The 22,120-nt window shown below is 41.2% G+C and overlaps 1 protein-coding gene across 5 annotated transcripts in view; it reads left to right on the plus strand.

The window, feature by feature from the left end:
• Positions 1–68: 68 nt before the first annotated feature.
• Positions 69–22,120, plus strand: part of cadps2 (Ca++-dependent secretion activator 2) — a 260,717-nt gene continuing 238,665 nt past the window's right edge. For all 5 annotated transcript variants that reach the window (XM_044355543.1, XM_044355538.1, XM_044355541.1 and 2 more), the window contains exon 1: positions 69–629. In XM_044355543.1, coding sequence (XP_044211478.1) covers positions 276–629 — 354 coding nt within the window. In that variant the 5' untranslated portion in view covers positions 69–275. The remainder of the gene's footprint in view (positions 630–22,120) is intronic.

The following is a 22,120-nucleotide window of genomic DNA, read 5'->3' on the forward strand; positions in this document are numbered from 1 at the left end:
GCACGCGGCCCCAACCTCCAAGTATTAACCGTTTAGACCCCGCCCCCCCATCCGCCCCCCCACCTCATCCAAAAAAAAAACCACCCTGACGTTCCTCTGGTCTCGGCACCAAACGCACCACCGACCGCAGCAGAGCGAGACTGTCGGTCGGTAAAGTGCAGCCGTTAACGCCACGTCGACTAAAACAAACAAACTAAAACCAAAACAGTTGTTTCTTTTTCTTTTGCTCTGTCGCTCTGAACCGGAGTTGTTGTTTTTTTTTCCTGCCGTGAACCATGCTGGACCCGTCCTCCAGCGAAGACACCGGCGGGGAGTCCGACCCAGAAGTTGTCCAGGAGCCTCCGCGGAAACCGGCCGGCTCTTCTGCGGGGAAACGGGGCAACAACAACAGCCGGGCGGGCGGCCAGCAGCAGCAGCAGCGGCAGTCCGCCGCACCTGGAGGCGCCCCCGGTAAAGCCGCTAAAGACGCCACAGGTGAAGAGGAGGAGGAGAGGAAGGAGCGCGAGCGGATCCAGAAGGAGGAAGAGGAGAGGAAAATTAAACTGCAGATTTATGTGTTCGTCCTCCGGTGCATCGCTTACCCGTTCAACGCCAAGCAGCCCACCGACATGGCCCGGCGGCAGCAGAAGGTGAGTCCGCGCCGCAACAACATGCACCTGTTGTCTGGTATGAAGGGACCCGCCAGCGAACTCCCTCTGAAAACCTGCCAATTTAAAGTTGATGCTCTCACCTGCCAAAATATATAAAATAAACAACAACACTCAGACTCTTCTTTGAATCAGAAGCAGCTATTGATGACTTCGGCGTATATTTGATCCACCACAAATCACTTATTTAAAGAAATAAAGTAACTTTTCTATTAGATTGTCCTGTTGCTTCCACATTGTTGTCCTTCCACATCACTCCCTGGAGGGCGACGGCCACCATTGTGATGCAGCTCTAACATTTAAAATACTTGTTAAACAAAAGCTGCATAGTGTAAAAAAAAATAATGCCGAATTTTACATCCATTTGACCTGTTGAAGATTAGCTCCTTAATTTATTCATATAGTCAATATATTCTTGGGACGCCTGATATTGACCTTAAATTGATCAAATTTCAAATGTGATCCGGCGTACTGGTAAAGACTGAAGGGAACTGGATGTGTCGGGGGGGTTTTAAGCGCATGTTCCTCGCAGCATTTTTTGTAAATCGCCTTGAAAAAGAGCATATTAAGGACCAAACCACCCGGTAACACCTCCATTAACTCATTCAAACCAGATTATTCATGCATGCAGCACTCATTACATCAGCCACTTCCTCTTAAAATCCACTTTGTTGGTACTTATTGTAATCTGGAGGCTATATGTGCCATAAAATGCAAATATAAACACCTGTAAACAGACACAATGAGGAGTTTCCTCCCCTTAAAATCCTCTGAAACATTCCTTTCTCTTCACTGAGGTTAATATATCAGCATCGCACATGAACGTAGATCCATAAATATGTTAAAATAGCTTTTTTTTTTTTTTTCTTTTTAATTTGCCGGAGTCTGTGCTTTGGCTGCGTTTGATTGCAGGACTTGTTCTTGGCTGCTGCACATTCAGTGGCCTCTCAGCTGATTTGGTGAATAGCCCCCCCCCCCCTCCTCCCTCAGGGGGTTTGTCCATGTTAGGTTCAGATGAATGCGTTGCTGGTTGAGAGCTGGAGGGCAGCCTGCACTTGAGAGAGCGCTCACTAATAAAACAAGCAGAAGAAGAAGAAGCTGAGCTGAAGAACGCTGGTGTGTCCTCCTCCTCCTCCTCCTCCTCCTCCTCCTCCTGCTGTCCCGCTGGGAAGCTTGTTAATGAGCGTCTAGTGGTGTTTTTTTTTTTTTTTTTCATTTCAATATGCAGACTCGTATGTGAGTGTGAACGGATCTGCTGCTGACAGAAGGCAGACGTGGGAGTTTATTTGTGCACAAGTGTAAGTTCAGAATATTAAACTCGTGTCACGTTAATAAGACAGAAACTTGAGCTCCAAGCAGGAGGAATCAGCTGCTTCCTGAGTTTTGTGCTGGAAATCCTGCTTCTCCCAGTGCTGCTTCATAAATAAACAGAGTATGAATTCATTTAAAGCCCCGACAGAGGAAGGGGAGTTACTGGTGTTACTGGGAGGCAGTGGGTGTGTCTTGTATGTGGTGGGTTGCCAGTTTGAATCCCCTCTGACTCCTTCCCAGCAGACTCCTCTGGAGGACGGAGAAATCAATAAAACACGCAGGATGACGGTTTATCTGCAGAGGAATAAGTCATGTTGTTGAGGCTTCAGTTTAAACTGAAACAGGAAGCAGCAGCTGCTGTTTTCATTGATCGGGACGAAGTGATGCTCAGATCTGGTTCGTTGGATCAGTATCGTCACTGCTACCGACCTGATGTGACCTCTGATTCATGCTGCACGATTCTTGTCCAATTCAATCTTAGTTTTTTCCACTTAGAATTGAAAACACAATTTTCTTGCACAACTCTTCGGGTCACAAAGTGAAAGCTTCAAAGATTAGTCAATTAATCAATTTCCATGTGATGCTACTTTATACTTCCACTCCACTACATTTATTTAACAGCTTTATAATAAAACAAGCTTTTAAAATACAACACATAGTCAAAGATGAAACCAGTGGTTTCCAACCTTTAAGCTAGAAGCAGTGTGTAGTCGGTCGTATGTTTTATGGAAAAATGCCAAAATTTACTGGTTGCAGCTTCTCAAATGTGAGAACTTGAAGCTTTTTTGTGTCACATGATAGCAGAGCTGTAACCATAATCGATTAGCTGTCAACTATTAAATTAATTGCCAACTATGTTGATAATCGATTAATCGTTTTTATCGATTTTTTTTTTAATAAAAGAAGCCCAAAGTCTCTGATTTCAGCTTCTTAGATGTGAATATTTTCTGTTTTTTTAGTCCTTTATGACAGTAAACTGAACATCTTTGCGTTGAGGGTGAAACAAGACATTTGATGACGTCATCTTGGGCTTCTAGAAACACTGATCGACATTTTTCACCATTTTCTGACATTTTATTGACCAAACAACTAATCGATTAATAGAGAAAGTAATCAATAATGAAAATAAACTGCAGTAACAGACACTTGTTGCTGCAGCTTTGGGAGTTTGTTTTAATGTGATGGATCAACCTGCAAAACACAAACATGGAAGAATCATTGCAACATAAAAATTAGATCTCGCTTGAATGCAGATCCTGATCGTATTCTGATTGACTGATAACTTCCTGCATGTGATTGATCATTTTATGTTGTAGGCAGCGGCAGGTCCTTAATGTTGACGATGACGTTCACCGTTAGATAACTTTACCTCTATTTGGGATATTTTCTGCACTTTTTGCTGGGAGGTTATTAGAAACATGACTTGACTTACGTCTGTGTTTGTCTGCTGTGATTATTTTCATCGACTATTAATCTGCTGGTTATTTTCTAGAATTAAACGTTTTATCTTTAAAATGTCAGAAAATAGTGAAAAAGTCCTGTTATAACATCTTAGAGTCTGTTTTGTCAGATTCTCACATTTGAGAACATGTTTGACATTTTTGCTTAACAAATGACTAAAACAATTAGTCAATTATAAAAATAGTTGCCAATTATTCTTCTGTCTAAATAATTGATTTAATCGACTGATTGTTTCAGCTCTAATCTAGTTGTAATATAGTGACGGTTTAAACAGTCGCCTTGTGGCTTTTCCTGCTTGATGTGGCTGCACGGCTCAGTTTCCCCGAAGCACAATAAGACTAATATTATATTTCATCAAAATAGTTCTTCTGGCGTCAGTGTAGGCTCTTAATTTCATGTGCAGTGTGGTGCCTCCACGATAAAATACTTCAGGAAACCTTAGAGGGACGGATTAAAACTCCTAAGTTTCCCTCCAGGACCAAACAGCCAATCAGAGCCCTGTGATGACGGCTCGGTTCAGGGTGGAGACGTCACAGTTTGGAAAATGCTTCAAGAGTAGTTAAAGTTGGTTGTGGCTCGTAGTGATGAGCCTACAGAGACTCTGCAGCTCCTCTCGGCTTTATGGAGCTTTATAGTGAGTTTCAGCTCATTGTTTATCTGTCCGGCTGCAACTTTACTGTTCTGGTTCACTCTCAGCGTCTCATAGCGTCGTTTTCAGAGAGAAAGCTGTAAAAAGCCACTGAACACTACCTGCTCACAGTTAGCTGTAGACTAGCTGGTGAACATAGTGAAGCATTTAGCAGCTAAAGAGCCAGATATTTCCCTCAGGAGTTGGTGGAGAGTAAAAACAGAAGCTAAAGGAGAGTGAATATTGGACTCACATTCACCAGGTGGACAGAAACACGACTCCACATGAATGATAATGTTGCTCCGTAACTGCTGGATGTGGAAATAAGCGACTGTTTGCTAACATGTTAGCCACAAGTACTTTATGAGCTGATAATATGACAGAAGTAGTTTTTACAGACTATTCTGCTGAAAACAAGTGGACAAAAAACTGAATTTCAAGCAGCTTTAACCAGATTGAAACTATAAAGGACCAAGAATAGAACCCTGAGGAACCTCACATGTTATTATTGACATTATCAATGGAAGGATCATGTTGCTCCGTAACTGCTGGATGTGGAAATAAGTTCAACAACTTAAAAGCTGATGATGTTGTTTCTGATGAAAACTAGTGAACAAAACATCAGTTACAGCAGATTAGTGAGCGACTGATTCTCACTTTGCAGACAAACGCTGCCACAGCTGATTTTTAAAATGACGAATTTCCTTTCTTTGTCACACTGACCCTTTAAACTAAACTGACTGGAGTCGTGCTGCTGGTTCTGGTTGGTAGGAGGTGAAGGAACACAAGATAAATAGTAACACTTTCATAGAAACGTGCAGCCATCTTGAATCCCGTCAAGGTTTCCTGCTGGCCGCCGCGGCTGCTCTGGAGGCGGAGTTAATGATGCAAGCAGGTGCTTAGTGTCGACACACACACACACACACACACTCAGCCTCCATGATGCTCACACCTCAGGGTTTCACCTCCCACAAGACACATTAATGACACCACTTCTGTTTTTATATGATATATTTTATAATTTATTAACTCTAAACATCCTTCAGAGCAGAGAAATGACACGTTCTTCATTTGAAAACTATGAAAATCAGACCATCTGTGTATGAAAGACTGAAAGACAATAAACCTGTTTTTTTATTTCATTCTTGTCTTTGCAAACAGCCGTCGACTAAACCGTCACCTCCAGGTCTGTTTAGTCAACGCTGATTGTTTCAGGCTGTGTTCTGTGTTGACGTGCAGATTTGTAGATAAATAAGTCCACTTATTAGTTAAATGCATTTAGTGACTCACCTCGTCTCTCCGTTGACCCCCCCCCCTCCCCCTCGCTCTCCTCCATGTTTATTTTTACCGGGCTGTGAGGTGCCGACACTGAATGATGATGACAGGCGATTCATGCAGTGAAGTGAGACGTTAAAGAAGAAAAAAAACCCCACATGAAGGCCGATCTGACGGTTCTGACAGCAGAGATCAGATATGAATCAGATCCAGGACCACATGGTGCCAGTGGGCCCACATCTGATACGAAAAAAAATCACATCTGAGTCAGTTGGAGGTTAAAAATGTGTCGGTATAAACAGAACAGTGAAGCATTCAATGGTATCAATACTGCCATCGTATTGTGATTATGGTTGTTTGCAGCTCTTCATCAGCTGTCTGTGGACGTCTGGTGATGTTTCTATGTTAACATCAGCCGTCAATCCGCTGAAATGCAGCTAACCTACAGGTGTTGAGTCGTAACGTTACTGACAGACTCCCATCATAGTCTGTAACCATCATTGTGTTCTGAGTGTGTTTTAAAACCTTCTCTGCCTTTTTTAAAACTGAATTTAACTGTTAATATCCAGCAGAAAACATCAGTTCATCAGGAATAAATGAGGAGTTTAAAGTATGAATGGATGTGTAGAATCTGAGAGACAGTTTTTGATGTTTGTTCTTGTTCGAGTCTAACGAAGCTGATCAGTGAAATCCATCCCATCATGTTGTGAAATCATTTAACTTTTAGTGTAGCACTAAAATGTTGGTGATTATCGTGATAATAACGCTTACCGGGATATTTTTACCCATGATAATTGTAGGGTTTTAGTCAACCAAAGAAAATCTTGGTCGACTTAATTAATAAAGTTTTATTGATCTGATTCACCGGCTTTCTCACTACGTTACCGGCGCTCCCTTTCTTCATTCACTCTCTAGCTTGTTCGACCACAGCTGCTCTCTCTCTCGTCTTTTTTAAAGTGAGTCGAGAAGCCGACAGCAACGTTTACTTTACTTTTAACATCATCAAACGAAGAGAAATGTCCTCCCCTCGTCATAGTAACGTCTTTGTCCTCCGTCATGGCAGAGTTTACAACTCTGATCAGTCTGATCTCCGGCTGTGATTAGCCACCGAAGACGAGAGAGAGAGAGAGAGAGAGAGAGAGAGAGAGAGAGAGAGAGAGAGAGAGAGAGAGAGAGAGAGAGAGAGAGAGAGAGAGAGAGAGAGAGAGAGAGAGAGAGAGAGAGAGAGAGAGAGAGAGAGAGAGAGAGAGAGAGAGAGCAGCTGTGGTCGAGCGAGCTAGAGAGTGAATGAAGAGAGGGAGTGCTGGTAGCGAGAAAGCCGGTGAATCAGATCAATAAAACGATATTTTCTGATTGTTTCACAGCGGTTACGTTCTAAAGCACAAATAAACACACCCACACCCCCCCCCTCCACACACACACACACACACACACCTCCACTCCACCCTGCAGCTGAACGCCACACCGCATGATTTGGTCTGAATACGACCTTTGACCCAGCAGTCTCCATTAAAAGTATGTCTGTTTAATGGATTAAACCTGGAAAGCTGTTTATGTAGCACTCCTCTCATTATGAAAGCAACACAGAGATTATTCGACCAATGAGAATTTAGTCGGACGAGAGCATATCGACCAACTAATCGACCAGCAGACTACAGCTCTAGATAATTGTAGTTTGATCCCAGCATATCCTTTACTAGGAGGCAAAAAAAAACAGGATTTGAGCCACTTCAACATGTGAAGTGAAAGTATCCTGAATGTACTGATTGTGTGTTTGGTTTCCTCTTCACACAGACATTTAAACATTAACAGGTTGTCTGTTAGTCATGAATCAGACTGACTGTAAACCTGCCGGCTTTTGGGGGAAGTTGTGTAGAGAAAGTGAAGCAGAGAAACCAGCCGTGCAACCTCTCGTCTTTCCTTGTTTACATAGTTTGAATGTTGGACTGAATGACTGCGGCTCCTTTCAGCTCCTCGTTTTAAAGGATCTTTGTGTGAAGTGTTTGCAGAAAAGCTCCTTTTGTCTTTTTTATGCTCAGCTTGTTTGTTGGAAGAAGTTTTCCAGAGTTGCAATAAATCCAGAAAGTAATAAAAGCTGTGAAAGTATTTTAATGCTTTGTCCTCTGACTCAGAGAGATTTTTGATTCGTGTTTTGTAAAAATCGAACGAGCGTCTGGTATCGACAAAATCTTCCAGCAGCAGATTAAACATGTTGTGAATCAGCCGGCGTGGGTTTCACCTGCAGCTATCTGCAAGAAATAAAAGGATATTTATCTCCCAAAGAGTCTGATAAATAATTTACATTTCAGGTTGTAAAGCGGCCGATCAGACTCCCTGCAGAGCTGCAAACCTGATCTGATCCGTGCAGGACTTCAACTGAACCGCGAGGCCTGAGAATCGATTGTAATCTCGTTTTTCTCTTTCATTGTTTTTTCCTTTTTTTGTTGTGAAGAAGTGTGAACAAATCAAACTGTTATTAAGGCACAAGAGACATAAAAAAAATAAAAACAGGCTTCTAATTTACCGTATATCAAAGTAACCTTTGACCTTTTTGGATGTTTTGCTATTTAGGATTTCATCTCCAAACACATTTCAATAAAGATTTGGTATCGATCCAATGACGAACACTGTCAGATACATACACACCTTTCTATCAGGTCACCTGGGCTTCTTCATTCAGCCGCCTGCTGGTCGTCACAGTGAGCAGCTTGTTGTCAGACATCGGCGCTTCATTTGTTGGAAACTAGCGGATAGAAAAACGAAAGATTGACAGTAAAAAACTCACATTTAAGGATGACTGGACTGAAAAATACTTATTTAGCTTGAAGGAAGTGTGAAAGACTAGTGAGTTTGATCTGCAGTGAAACAGCAGCCATGATGAAGAGAGGGAATGTAAAACTTTCCCCAAAAACATGAAGAAGAAGAAGAATCACAGAACTGAACCAGCTGAAGTCGTCTCATCAAACAAACAGAATCAGTTTAAACTTTCCACCAATGAATGAAGAGTCATTAATAAGATGATGTCTCCTCTCATAGTAACAGAAACACTGTTCATGTCCATGTTTCTGGTGTCACGCAGCATCACTGGACCTTTGATACGGTTTAAATTAGCTGAACCTCATAGACTTGTATTGCACGTATCACCAGATCATCATCATCATCATCATCATGTGTATGTGATGAAGTCAGGTACGAGGAGATCTCCCACACGCTTCTCTCAATATTGATGTGAAGCTGCTGAAATGAAAGCTGAGATTTTAATGTGACGTCTAGAACCTGAAGCCCTGAAATAAAAACTGTCCAAACACAGACGGGACTGTCTGGAGGACGACTCTTCAGCGTCAGAGACGAAGGTTTAACTACCTTCAGCGGCTGACACATCCACGCTGGAGAGCAGCTTTTTACTCACTTCAGAGGTTTTTTCAGCTCTGCAGAAACTTGTTACCCGTCTTTTCTGCTGTTTCTGTCCTGTGAGGTGGACGAGGAGCCGCCGGTGCTGCTGCAGGAGAGAAACCTGCAGAGCTTTGAGATGTTTACTGACGGACTGAAACATTAATACTGTTGCAGCTTCTGAACTTCTGGACTCTGATTATTCCCCAAACTGTGCTGCAGCCTCCAGGCTTGAAACCTGCTTAACATGAGTGAAGCAGCCAGAAATTGGAATTAGTGTTTTTATTTATGCATTTATTTATTTACTTGTGAGATCTTCTTTCTTGACATTAATCAGGAATCTGCCACCTGTTGTTTTCTTGTTTCTCATCCATCAGAAGCATCCAGTCGTCCCCCCGGTGTTTCTGTTTTTTTGTCCTGTTTCCAAGCGAACCTGATAAACTGAGCAGGGAAGCTGCTCATAAACTGCAGAACCCCCCCCCGTCCCCCCCCCCCCCCCGTCCCCCCCTCCTGCTGGAGACCCACGCATCTCCCTGCACACATCTAATCCCCTGGCAGCTGTTTATTCCACAAACAAGATAAACACCATCTCTCTCTCTGCTTCCCTCCGCTATAAGAAGCTACTTCTGCTGAACCAGGCGCAGTTGGCGCGATTTTTTTTTTTTTTTTTTTTTTTTGGCCACAGAGCTGCTGGAGGCGACTTCCGTCCTCCTTTTGTCATCTTTCCTTCCCCTGTCAGATTCCCTGAGACACGGCTCTTCACAGAGGGGTTATGTAACCTCTCCTCCTCCTCCTCCTCCTCCCCCTCCTCCTCCTCCTCCTCTCAGGGAAGTGAAAGGATTTCTCAGCAGGGCTCTCACAGAGCAGGGAGCTCCATTAGACAGCGAGTCAGCCTGACCCCGGGGCCACAGGCGGCCCTCAGTCAGCACAGACTCTCTACAGTCAGCAGAACAGTACAGTCAGTTTTTACACTGTACAGAGGGGGGGGGGGGGGTTTATGCTTTCAGCTTTTCTCAGAGTAGGATTGAACCAGGGCTGCAGTATGAATGTCTGTCTGTAATCTGATAATCTGATAATCTGGTGATAAAAGTAAGTTTAAAGTTTCTGTAGAAGCTGAAAAATTCACAGATTGAGGTGCAACAATCAGTAATTTTCCACAAGTGCTGGCAGGTTGGATGAAATAAATATGAAATAGTTTTCTGATAATTAACATATGTATCACAGAATCAAACCTGCAGAATCACATAAATTAATATTTGCATTATTAGATCGAACTCTTCAGTCATATATTCTCATTTTAGCCACAATTTTTCCTCATTTTACTCTGTAATTACGTTTTGTGTTCAGATCTTAAGTGAAAACAGTGAATACTGAAGCTAAAACATAAACTGTCGTTATTTCTGTTTCTCCTTCGAGCTTTTCTTCTCGCTGTAGTTGTTCTGTGTTTAATAATTATTAGACTTGATAGATTTAAGAGACGTTTCAGCTGTTTTCACTTTGATTATTAAAGGAGACGAGTATCTCACCTGATTCAGCGTTAATTCAGTTTATTATTGTATAAAACAAAGACGAGCAGCAGAAGCAGCTGCAACTAACAATAATGTTCATCATTCATTAAGCTGCTGATTATTTTCTCTAATTGATTAATGTTTGTCTCTTATAATTTCTTAAAGCTTAAGTTGATGTCTTCACATGTCTCACTTTATCTGATCAACAGTCCAAAGATATTCACTTTATTCACTATCATGTGTGACACAGGAAGGAGGATTATTAGAGACTGAATTAGAGACTGGTTGGTATTTTTTGCATGAAAAAGGATATTTTGTTTTTATCAGAGCTTCAACTAATGATTATTTACATTATTAATCAAATCTGCAGATTATTTTCTTGATTAATTGGTTAATTGTTTGTTCTAGAAAACATCTGAAAACAGTGAAAAATGTCCTCCGGTCTCCTAAAATCCAAATCAACATGTTTATATTGCCTGTTTTGGTTTAATTTCCTACCTCATAAGAAAAGCAGCGAATCCTCAAAATGACACGTTTGACCTTTTTACTTCAAAAATGAATCAGTTATTATTCAGATGACTAATCGCTGCAGCTCTGATTTTTATGCAAACAGGTGTCAGATGTCTGTTCATTAATGTTTATGTGTAGGAGAAGAAACGCGACATTTCCACAGCGACTGAGATCAGAACAGTAACGCCTGCCTTCATTAATCTGATCAGAGGAGTTTTCTTCATATTTCTGTCTTTATGTTTACATAGTTGTTCAGTTTTATGCATCTACAGTCTGTCCTGGTGTAAATACACACAGAAACACAAACAAACATGGCTCCAGATCATGGATGTATAAAGAGAACTGGATACAGCGTCGGAGGCGGGGTCCCGTTCATTCCATGGATGTATTATAAGAGCTGGATACCGGACTGAAAATGGCGCCCATTTAGTCATATAGGAACTGCTCGCCTGGCACATACGCCAAAAAAAGTTTCTAGCTTCCAGGTTTGCTTCCGTGTTGTGCGGCCCGCTGAATATGCGCAGTAGTGTTTCCCCCGCTGGCCCCGCCCACGAGCTCCTGCTCGGCCCATAGACTTTACCTTGTGATGATGTCATGGATTTTTAAATCGCTTTTCTCAGCTCAAGGAAAGTTTTACAAACATAAAACCTCCATGGATCAAAAGTTCATAATAGAAAGAGTCATAATTGACGTTGTTTGCAGTTCGAGGCGTCCTGTCAACAGTTTTACAGGCGTCTCTTTTACAGTGGTGGTCTATGGGGGGAAGTCATTTTTGGGCTGCAATACCGCGAGTGGCCACTGGGAAAAATTGGCTGCAAGGCTGAGCGATGGCACCGTATCCAGCTCTTATTATACATCCATGGCATGAAGCCAAAAAAGTTTGACTTCCGCGTATAAAATTACCCGGATCTCCTGGGATCATTGGGCCCATAGAGCAGGCACACTAGTGACTTTCGCTGGCCGAGTCGGCTACTTCTGGTTTAGCCCTCCGGCTAACTTGAATGGGGATAAAACCATTCGGGCTCTTCTAGGCTTTTGTAATGTGATCGGAGTGAGACGAGTCATTTCGTGGAGGTTGTGATGTTCAGAAAATGTATCCGCTGATTTACAGACGTCTCTTTCACAATGTGAGTCGATGGGAAAAAGTCTTTTTTGGCTCAATAGCGTCACGTGATGTTGTCATAACACAGTTTGGCCTCTATGTCAAATTGGCTTCACAGCCCGGTGCTGTTCCCAGGGGGGCTCGCTCCAGATCCCCTCGCTGTCCCGCTCACATACAAACTGGAAAAGGACTTTTACTAAAAAGTAGTAAGTAGTCAATTAAGATAAAAAAAAAAAAGTGAAAAAAATTAAATTAACATATAAATAAACACATAATAAAAAGAGGCAATGGAAACCATCTGGACTCATTCACAGACCAGTTATAGTTTATAGGTTCTGATGACATTTTTATATCAAATCTGATGAAGGCGTTGGTGAAGAGTCCACATGGGTCACATTTTTAGAAGGTATTGAAATCATTTCTGAGTGTATTTGTGATCTTTTCACATGGAATCAACTCTTCATTTCCAAAAACCGTCCAGCTATGAGGAGACGGGAATCTTCTGCTTCCCAGCACTGCATAAAGATATTTCTAAAAACCTTTTTTTGTAAAGTTCCTTAAATGTGCAGCAGTGGTTGTTAAGATTCCCCAATAAACAAATTTGTGGATCCGATGGGAAAGTAAAAGTTTTGTCATAATGTCATAACTAAGTTCTGTGAGCAGGACCTCTCTATCAGGTCTAAAACACATATTTGATAACTGAAGTCAGTATTTCTGCCGTCTGTGTGGTGTGAAGTCTGAGTGAATCAGTGGCTGACGTCTGCTGGTATTTTTATCTTGTAGTAAGAACAATCAGATTCAGGTTATTTAAGATCATCCTGCTGCCTCGAGGCTGTTTACAATGAGATCAATTCTAGTGAATGAAGATGTACAGTACAGTACAGATGAACAGTAAATCATTCTATATATATATATATATATATATATATATATATATTATATATATACGTCCCTTTCGTGTTGAATGAATTCTTAATGGAACATATTTCAGAAACAGATTCAGCTCCTCGCAGGTCACATGGGGGGGGGGTAACTCTCGAGCAATCAAACATCCGCCGTCATCTGCGGTCCTCCGGAGGCCGATGATGATATTTATGAGTCGTCATAAATAAACAGGTATTGACAGGTTGAGCGTCTCATCATGTCCCCGCGTGGCAGCCGGATCATCCTGCGGTTTCGCTCGGTGCTTCTAGTGACTAATGAAGTCCCCCGAGGCCTCTCTGCCGCCGCCGCCGCCGCCGCCGCTCTGCACGCCCCTCGTTTGTTGAGACGACGGCCTCCGCTGTCACACCCCCCCCCCCCCCCCCCCTTTGCAAAGGCTCCGGAGACTTTTTTTTCCGCTCCGCTGCGGTGCCTTCGTGTACTTGTGCAGGAAAGTGCAAATGTAGAGTAAAAGATTGCAGTTTATTGAATCCCAGCTCACACAGTTTGACATTTTTTTAGATTTGTGGTTACTTCCTTTTGTTTTTATGCTTCCTTTGAGACTCCTTTTGGTAATCTGATGCGAGTAATTGAGCTGTTCATTTAAAAAAAAAAAGAAAAGAAAAGAAATCCCACGCTGGATGTCTTAGTCGATGTCGTTCTTCCTACATCTAACTGTCTGTGTTGGCAGCAGCTGTTTCTCTTTGGGGAATAACACTGAATCCTCTCACTGCTAAACTTGTTAAATGACTTCAATAGATTATAATCCACTGTTTCAAAAAGCAAAAACATACATAAATCCTCCCTGGCAGCAGAACGTAGCTCGTCAGCAGACTTCTTCCATCAGAGGGAGGTTTGTGTCACACAGTCCAGCAGCTTCGAGGCTGAAGTCTGTCTCTACTGCAGACTGGTGAGAAGCACCATCAGTAATCTGATTCATAACCAGTTCTGGCTTTCTGCAGGCCTTGAAAAGCCCCTTTTAAAAAGCATTGATTTAGGTTTCCTCAAAAAAAAAAGGCCTTAGAAGGTATTTAAGTCTTAGATTTTATTCACAGATGTCTGGAATATGTTGTCTAGCCTGTTGCAGGCAGTAATGTTAGTTATAAAATGTTTTTTTTAATGTGATTTTAGCAAAACCTGGCTGGAAAGCAGGCAGCAATTCTGTCCTTAAATGAATTGGTTATTGGTTCATCCATTTATTCATGCATTGTTGTTCTGCTGTTTATCCACGTCCAGGTCATGATTAATGAGTAATTAGTTATATTATTAGGAATTATTGTTTATACTGCCAGGAAGTAATGACAAAAATGTGAAATAAATTTAAATATATTGACATTTATTTCACATTGCACTTGATAATTCAAGCCCTTATCATTGCTGATGGTTTTTATTGATATCTTTCAAAATTTGTCCATGAAACAGGTATTAAATTGTATTTTATGTAGTATTAAAACTGTCTTAAAGGTCTTAAATTTAACTTGGTGATGCTGCAGAAACCCTGAAGTTGCAACTCAACAGAAATCCAAGGCCGAAATAAAATGATTTTATTTCACATGTGGAGAACGCTGTAACGAGGCTTCAGGCCGCGCCGTCGTCCTGGTGGTTCCTCGTGATACTGCAACAAAAACATTCCCTGCAGCCCAAAAAACATTTTTCTCATAGATCACCAAAATATTGATTGATTAATAAACGACATCCTGTCACTCAAGCAACCACATGTTATAACAACCAAACTGTTAGAGTCTCATTCAGGAGCTGAGAGGAGATACAAAGCAGCTAAACAGAGTTATCTGAAGCATGAAGGTTTAATTTACATAAAATAGACGTAACAGGATATTATTTAGAATGGTTTCTGTTAGATAACAGTATTAAGGATGGAATATATCTCTCAATCTTTGATAAAAGGATAAGACGGCAATTTAATATTTATCTTGATGGTGTCAGATATGCGATATAACTCTTATCAGTCCCATCAAGATGAACTGATTGTTGTTATAATTAAATATTAACCATCTGTGGTGGTTCTGTCATAACTTTGTAGTGTTTGGACATTAATAATAATAATCATGTTGAATCCACTGGTCAGTTTCATGTCTGTTGATTGTTGTATAGCTGCACTTCCACCAACAACGGCTCTGAATATTGCTTTGAAGCAGTAATGGGAGAAGTGTGCAACCAGTGTGGATTGATTGTAGTGGAGTGTGTGTTGGTATATTTCAGATGTGGGACACACTTGCCTTCTACATGGCAGTACGTGAAGGTGTGTTAAGTGCAGAAGACTGAAGGTGTGGTTGATGGACGGATCTTGAGCTCCAGTTTTTGGAAAAAGCTCTTCAAGCTAAAGAGTTTCACTGGAGTACTCAGCAGTTTTCTGTTTCTGTTTTGTTTTTTTCTCAGATTGACAGTATTTCTATTAAGGTTTTCAGGGGTGGGTGAAAAAATTGATTCACGTAAGAATGGTGATTCCTCTACCATTCTGGATCAGTTCATGAATGTCAAAAATCAGTTTTCTAAATGTTGGTTAATAACGTGACGTTGACGGGATGAAAAAGGTGGAACTCAACTGCGAGTGCAATTCTGCATCTGTTCTGACACCTAGAATCAGATCTGAATCATGAGATTCCCAAAGATCCCCACCCTGCTTTCCATATATTTAAAAAATCACACACAGATAGAAATAGAAATAAACTTAGCACAAAAAGTAAGGAAATTTGTGTTTGGTAGATTATTTCTTTGTTGTAATGATGCTTCTTGGCAATAAATCTTATGCTGTCGGAAAGCCTGTTTATTTCCCTTTTAAATGGTGCCACATTTGTAAGGAACATGCATTTGTGGGGTTGCGCCCATGAAAAATTTGCCAAATCTTTGCTGCCAATGCCAAACAGCTTATTTTGCTGTTGCTATTGACTCTTGTTTTGAGCTTCTGGTACCAGGAGTTCTGCCATGACTGCCCTTCACCATCAGGCCCGTTTGCACTGGTGTCGGCAACACGTGCACTGGAACCCGAACATGTGGAAAAACGTTATGTTCAGCGATGAGTCCAGATTCTGACCACGGCAGTTGGATCATAGGGTCAAAGTGTAGAGAAGACACGGAGAACACTATGCTGATTGCTGCACCGATAGAGTAACATCTTTTGGTGGAGGCAGTGTGATGGTTTGGGGCGGCGTCTCCCTCACTGGAAAACCAAGGCTTGTCATCGTTGGAGGCGATCTCGATGCAGAGAGATATCGAGATGAGATTCTGCAACCAGTGGCAATCCGAACTCTGTCCTCCAAGATGACAGCGCTCGCCCCCCACAGATCGGGGTTTATCAGAGACTACCTCCAGAAATAGGGAGTGGAGAGGATGGAGTCCTGACCTGCTGTAAGCTGTTTGGCATTGGCAGAGAAGATTTGGCATATTTTTCATGGGCGCAACCCACATACTCAGCTCTGCTGCTCATCCCACAAATTCATGTTCCTTACAAATGTGGCACCATTTAAAAAGGGAAATAAACAGGCTTTCCAACAGTATAAGATTTATTGCCAAGAAGCATCGTTACAACAAAGAAATAATCTACCAAACACAAATGTCCTTACTTTTTGTGCTATGTTTACATAGATAGATAGAAACATATAATTTTAGCTCTTCCTCCAAGTGTCATTATACTTTCCAGAGCAGTGGAGCGTGAGCAGTAACTCAGCTACATGTTTGTGCTGTTGCGGATTAGCACAGTGTGATCCTTCTCATTTATTTCTTTATTTTTGTCTTTTACAGGAATCTTCTCTATCATGTCGAGTCTAAAACTGGAGCTCCAGCAGGGCTGCAGCTATTCTTGTAATCGATTTTTCACTTTAATGTTCAGTTATCAGCAGCTATTTATCAGCCCCCTGAATGAGCAGAATTTAGCTCCAAACAAAGCATTAAATCTCTTTAAAAAGGTTTTTCCATTGTAGATCTAATGTTCATAGAAAATAAATCAGCATTGTAGTCACTTATTTCAGTATGATTTATGGCATTAATACAGTCTTGTATGTCTCTATTGTTCCTTTGTCTTCTCATGAACTGTTAACTGAGCAGAGGTGAAGCACAAAGACTGCAGATCTCAGTCTGTGAAATTGAAAATGACGTCTTTTGTGTAAGCAACCGGTTTGCTTTTCATAGCCGAACCCTTCAGACTGAAGTCACCTCTGATTGGATTTCTCCCTCCAAGCTGTGCACTGATCCTATTTAAACCTTTTAATGATCTCTCCACCTGTCAATCTTCTGACTATCTGACATTATCGACCCCCCGTCAGCTTTAGCCTTCAGTCTCACTCAGGTAATTGTTCAAATATAATGAATTATTCTCTCATTGTTTCTGGTCCACTGGGAGCTTTATTAGTTGTATTGAACACTGGTGTCACAGGTGTTTTTTTCAGGTGGAAATGAAAACTGAATTTCTAGCTCTGTCCCAAGTGTTCAGATTATTGGTGGCTGAAAATATCCATATCTGTTCATCCGTGGCAGGATATTATATTAACTTTTTGTTTTGCAAAAGGTTGTTTTTAATCCCTTTTGATCTGAATTTTAGGGGCGTTTAATCCTTTTTTCAGCGTGTAATGTTTTAACTCTGCACTAAAATGTAAATCTGAAATGACAGAGAATTAGTCAATTAATTGCAGAAGAAATTCACTGGTTGCAAACCAAACAACATTTGAAGATGTGAACTTCAACTAAAAGCAAGACCAAACAATTGATAACACAAGAAAATAATCAACTTTGACTTGACAAACATTGACTTAACTGCTGCTAGCAACCACTTCCACTGCTTCTTTGTTGATGGAAGGATGTGAGACATCAAGAACTTTGTATGGATCATATGTTATAGCACTGAGCCCTCTTAAAAATTATGATAGCATCTTATCTTCTCAATTAATTCATGTTGTGTCCTCTGCTTCCTTGTATTTTCATTGGCTTTATAGACGCCAGCGTTGGTTGGTCCACCACTTTGGTCCAGACTGTAATGTGTTATCTTCTATGGTTTAGCACAAAACTTTGTACAGACATTAACAGATCCCAGATGATGAAGCTCAATGACTTTGATGATCCTCTGACAGTTACTTAAAGGGGCCATATTCTGCTTTTTGTGGTTTTCTGTTATTTATTTCCTGTTCAGATGTCGGATGTTAAACATGGTCAAAGTTCCAAAAGTTGAGGTGAATGTATGTAGAAATGCTGCCTGCAAGCCAAAAGTCAGGGATTCAACCTGCTCTGTACACTTTGTTTGCAACGTTTTTTTTTTCTACCTTGCAGATCAGCCAGTGGTTGTTGCTAAGGTGGTTGCTAAGGTGTTTCCATGTGTTGTCCACTCTCATATTCCAGATCTGATTCAGCTCAGACATGTACGGATGGATTTTGAAAAGTTGACATTTCAAGTACAGAAGAAGAAAAAGTGAAATCTTGCTACTATAGTTTGTTTCATGGTTTGTTGACGCAGCCTCCGGACATGCTGGAACTTGGCCGTGACGCAGCTTCCTGAAGCTGACCAATCAGAGCAGAGTGGGCTCATCAGGAGGCGGGGCCTTAAAGAGACAGGAGCTAAAACGGCCTGTTTCAGACAGAGGCTGAACTGAGGGGCTGCATAAAGGACCAGTAGAAGATAAATAAGGAGTTTTTAACTGGAAATCATGCAAAGATATTCCAGTAGAGCCCCAGAATATAAACATAGAGCTGGAAATGTGCAGAATATGTCCTCTTTAAGCTCCATCAAGAGTTTGAGTGAATGTCTGGACAACTATTGACAGACATACATGTTCTCAGGATGAATTTGATCCCTAAACTCATGTACCACCAACATCAGGTCAGAAAGTTATCCAGTTGTCCAAGTACTTTCTAAAATAATGAAAATAATCAGCCTCAGCTGTACTTTGTCGTTAGTGCTGATTAATTAGTTATCTAACTTCCTGTTTCCTTTCTGGGCAGTGGTGGACCAGCATGAGGAGGAGGTGCCAGGCTGTACTGTACATACTCAGCTCTGCTGCTCATCCCACAAATGCATGTTCTTTACAAATGTGGCACCATTTAAAAAGGGAAATAAACAGGCTTTCCAAGAAGCATTGTTACAACAAAGAAATAATCTACCAAACACAAATTTCCTTACTTTTTGTGCTATGTTTAGTATATACTATATATTATAATACATGACATTATTAACACTAGAGCTGCAACAATTAGTTTATTGACAGAAAACTAATCAACAGCTATTTTTGATAATCAAGTAATCATTTTGTGTCAAGAAAAAATGTCCAAATCGTCTGATTCCAGCTTCTTAAATGTGAATATTTACTGGTTTCTTCAGTCCTGTTTGACAGTAAACTGAATATCTTTGGGTTGTGAACGTTCAAGAACAGAAGCTGTTATGGAAAACTCTTTGTTGGTGCGTTCAAGGATGCTCTGACATCTGGGATTTGAGAGTGAGCACTTGAACAAGTGGTAGAATCTTAGTAGAAATATTTTTAAAGCAAGAAAATTCACATTATCCTTCACACGTTGGCCTCGTTGGTCTTTAATGACATCTTTGATGGCAGCAAATGCTCACTATCTAACATCTTTTTAAATTTCTTTGCAGCTGCTTGTGTTGGTCTCTCCTATTTCTGCCTCTGTGACACCAGCAAGTTCTCAGCTTACGGCAGCTTATTTCTCACCGACAGTGATGCATAAAGACATAGAAAGCAAAAACGCTAATTGTAAACTGTATGAGATTTTAAAAAAAAGCCATGTTGCGGTGTTCTTTTACCCTCATGAGCTGTTGAAGACCAACCATATTTCACATTTTAGTTTCAGTCCGTGATCAGCGGCTCTGCAGCAAACAGCCTGTGTTTCAACTCTCTTTGATCCTTCTACCAGCAAGTAAAATGATCACCCGCGGAAACAGGGATTATTTTATATGCTCTCCATGCAGAGCCTCACATATAACTCCGTCCATACTAATGACAGAAGCAGGAGAGCTGCTCCTGGATCCGACGAGGTTCAGAATGTCGTCTTCCTTCATAGCTGTTTGTGTTTTTCTGCATTTTGCCAAACTAGGACTGCAACTAACAATTATTTTCATTATTGATTAATCTGCGAGTTCATAAAATGTCAGAAAACGGTGAACAATGTTGATCATTGTTTCCAAAAGTCCAAGATGACGTCCTCAAATGTCCACAACCCAAAGACAGTCACAGAGGACTAAAGAAACCAGAAAATACTCACATTTAAGAAGCTTTTTTTCTTAAAATGACTCCAAATGATTAACCAGTCATCAAAACAGTTGATTAATTTAATAGTTGGCAACTAATTGATCAAACGACTAACAGTTGCAGCTCTAGTTTCAACTCAGGCGTCTTTTGAAACAGGCTGTTTGATGTTCAGTAACATAACCGTAGCTTTATTCATAACTTACTACACTGATTGATTTGCAGTGTTACTGGTCACTTCCTGCACAGTTTACCTGTCATACCAGACCCTGAATCAGAAAAGTTACTCCATATTTCATTCAACTTTAAGTTTGTTTTTTTTTGTCTGTTGTGACATCACACCCTTAATGTCTTTTAAAATAAGCGATATTTAAAGGACCAGTGTGTAGGATTTAGTGACATCTAGTGGCGAGGTTGCAGATTGCAACCAGCTGCCTTCGGCTGCATTCACATCAAATCAGGCGGTGCAGCGTTCAGCTGCAGGGTCGGGCGGAGGTGTGTGGGGGGGGTGTGGGTGTGTTTATTTGTGCTCTACAATGTAACTGCAGTGAAACAATCAGAAAATAACGTTTTATTGATCTGATCACCGGCTTTCTCGCTACCAGCGCTCCCGCTCTTCATTCACTCTCTAGCTCGCTCGACCACAGCTGCTCTCTCTCTCTTTTTCTCTCGTGTTTTTTTTAACATGAGTCGGGAGGCCGACAGCACAGTCTAACCTCATCCTCACCCCCTTGTCCTTGAAACGTGTCTTACAACTCTTGTCAGTCTGATCTCCCGCTGTGATTGGCCACTGCAGCCTTCAGCCGCAGTGACGTCGGGTTGCGTTTCTCCAAAAGTTGACTCTGGCTCAAGTTTCCGGCCGCAGTCTGGTGTGGCGCTGCGGCGGGCAAAATGGCCGCAGCCGAGCCGCACTACCCCCATTCAAATGAATGCAACAACTGGCATTTTCGCCGCACCGCCTGATTCAGTGTGAATGCAGATTTACACAGAACTACTCTCTGGAGAGTGAAAACGAGGTCTACAGCACAGAGGAATAAGATATATCAGGCTTTGGATACATTCACAATACTTGTTAGTAGATCAGTTCATTGTTGGTTTGGATCCAAACATGAGATTTGTTGACGGGAAGAAAATTAGAAAAGAAAATGACCAGAATTATCCTTGAACACCCAAACATGAGAACGGTATCAATCTTTTCCTCTCACTCTCAGAAAGAAAGATAATTACAGTTCTGCCTAAAACTTAAAAACTATTCCTCCGGTTCTGAAATTACGGGTTCTAGTATTCCCGACATGAACGACACAGTCGGACATTTACATGACAGCGGAGAGAGAAGAAGAAGGGAAGTGAGAAGACTGAGACTATGGTTGTTGAGGAAAAACTGTCTCTCACGTTTGTCATGGCTGATTCTCCCTCACAGCGCCTCTGCTCTCCACTGATAAAGACACACACACACACACACAGGCCTTCACATTCCCACACATACAACATAGTATAACTTGAGGTAGCAGCTGCCCACGTTGGCCTCGTTGACATCAAACAGATACCTCCAGATATTTCCCCTCTGTTTGTTGTCCCCGTGATGTTTGTTTGTTTGTTGAGCAGAGCGGCGTTCAGCTTTTATGTTCTGGAAAGAAGTAACGTCCTCATTAGGATGCAGATCACCTGCCCAGTCTGGAGACTCTCTTTAATGGTCAGGCAGTGTTTAACATAAAAGGGGGAAAATGAGTATAACAGGGAAGTAATATTAATCGAGCTTCTCAGAGCAGGAAATCACTCCTAACTGGTTTAAATATTCTCAGAGTGATGCATTTCTTTAACTTAGCGAATCGCTCTTATCTCTGCTGATTATTTAGGAGCAGCGGAGGAGTCCCGACCTGTTAGGAGTTTCTAGGAGACGGCTGAGATATTCAGTGAGAGGGAGAGATGTTTCATGAAAGCTTGATAAGATCGTGCAGCTTTGCAGGAATCAAATGTTAATAGCACTTATACAGATACTGCACATATATATATATATATATATATATATATATATATATATATATATATATATATATGTGTGTGTGTATATAACATATTTTTATAAGGTCTTGAATCTTATTATTTATTTAGGCTAGAGAGATGTCTGGGTGTACTATACATCTCATAAATATCTACTTTTTATC

Source organism: Thunnus albacares, chromosome 7, assembly GCF_914725855.1.
Source record: "Thunnus albacares chromosome 7, fThuAlb1.1, whole genome shotgun sequence".
In the NCBI taxonomy this organism is placed as follows: Eukaryota; Metazoa; Chordata; class Actinopteri; order Scombriformes; family Scombridae; genus Thunnus; species Thunnus albacares.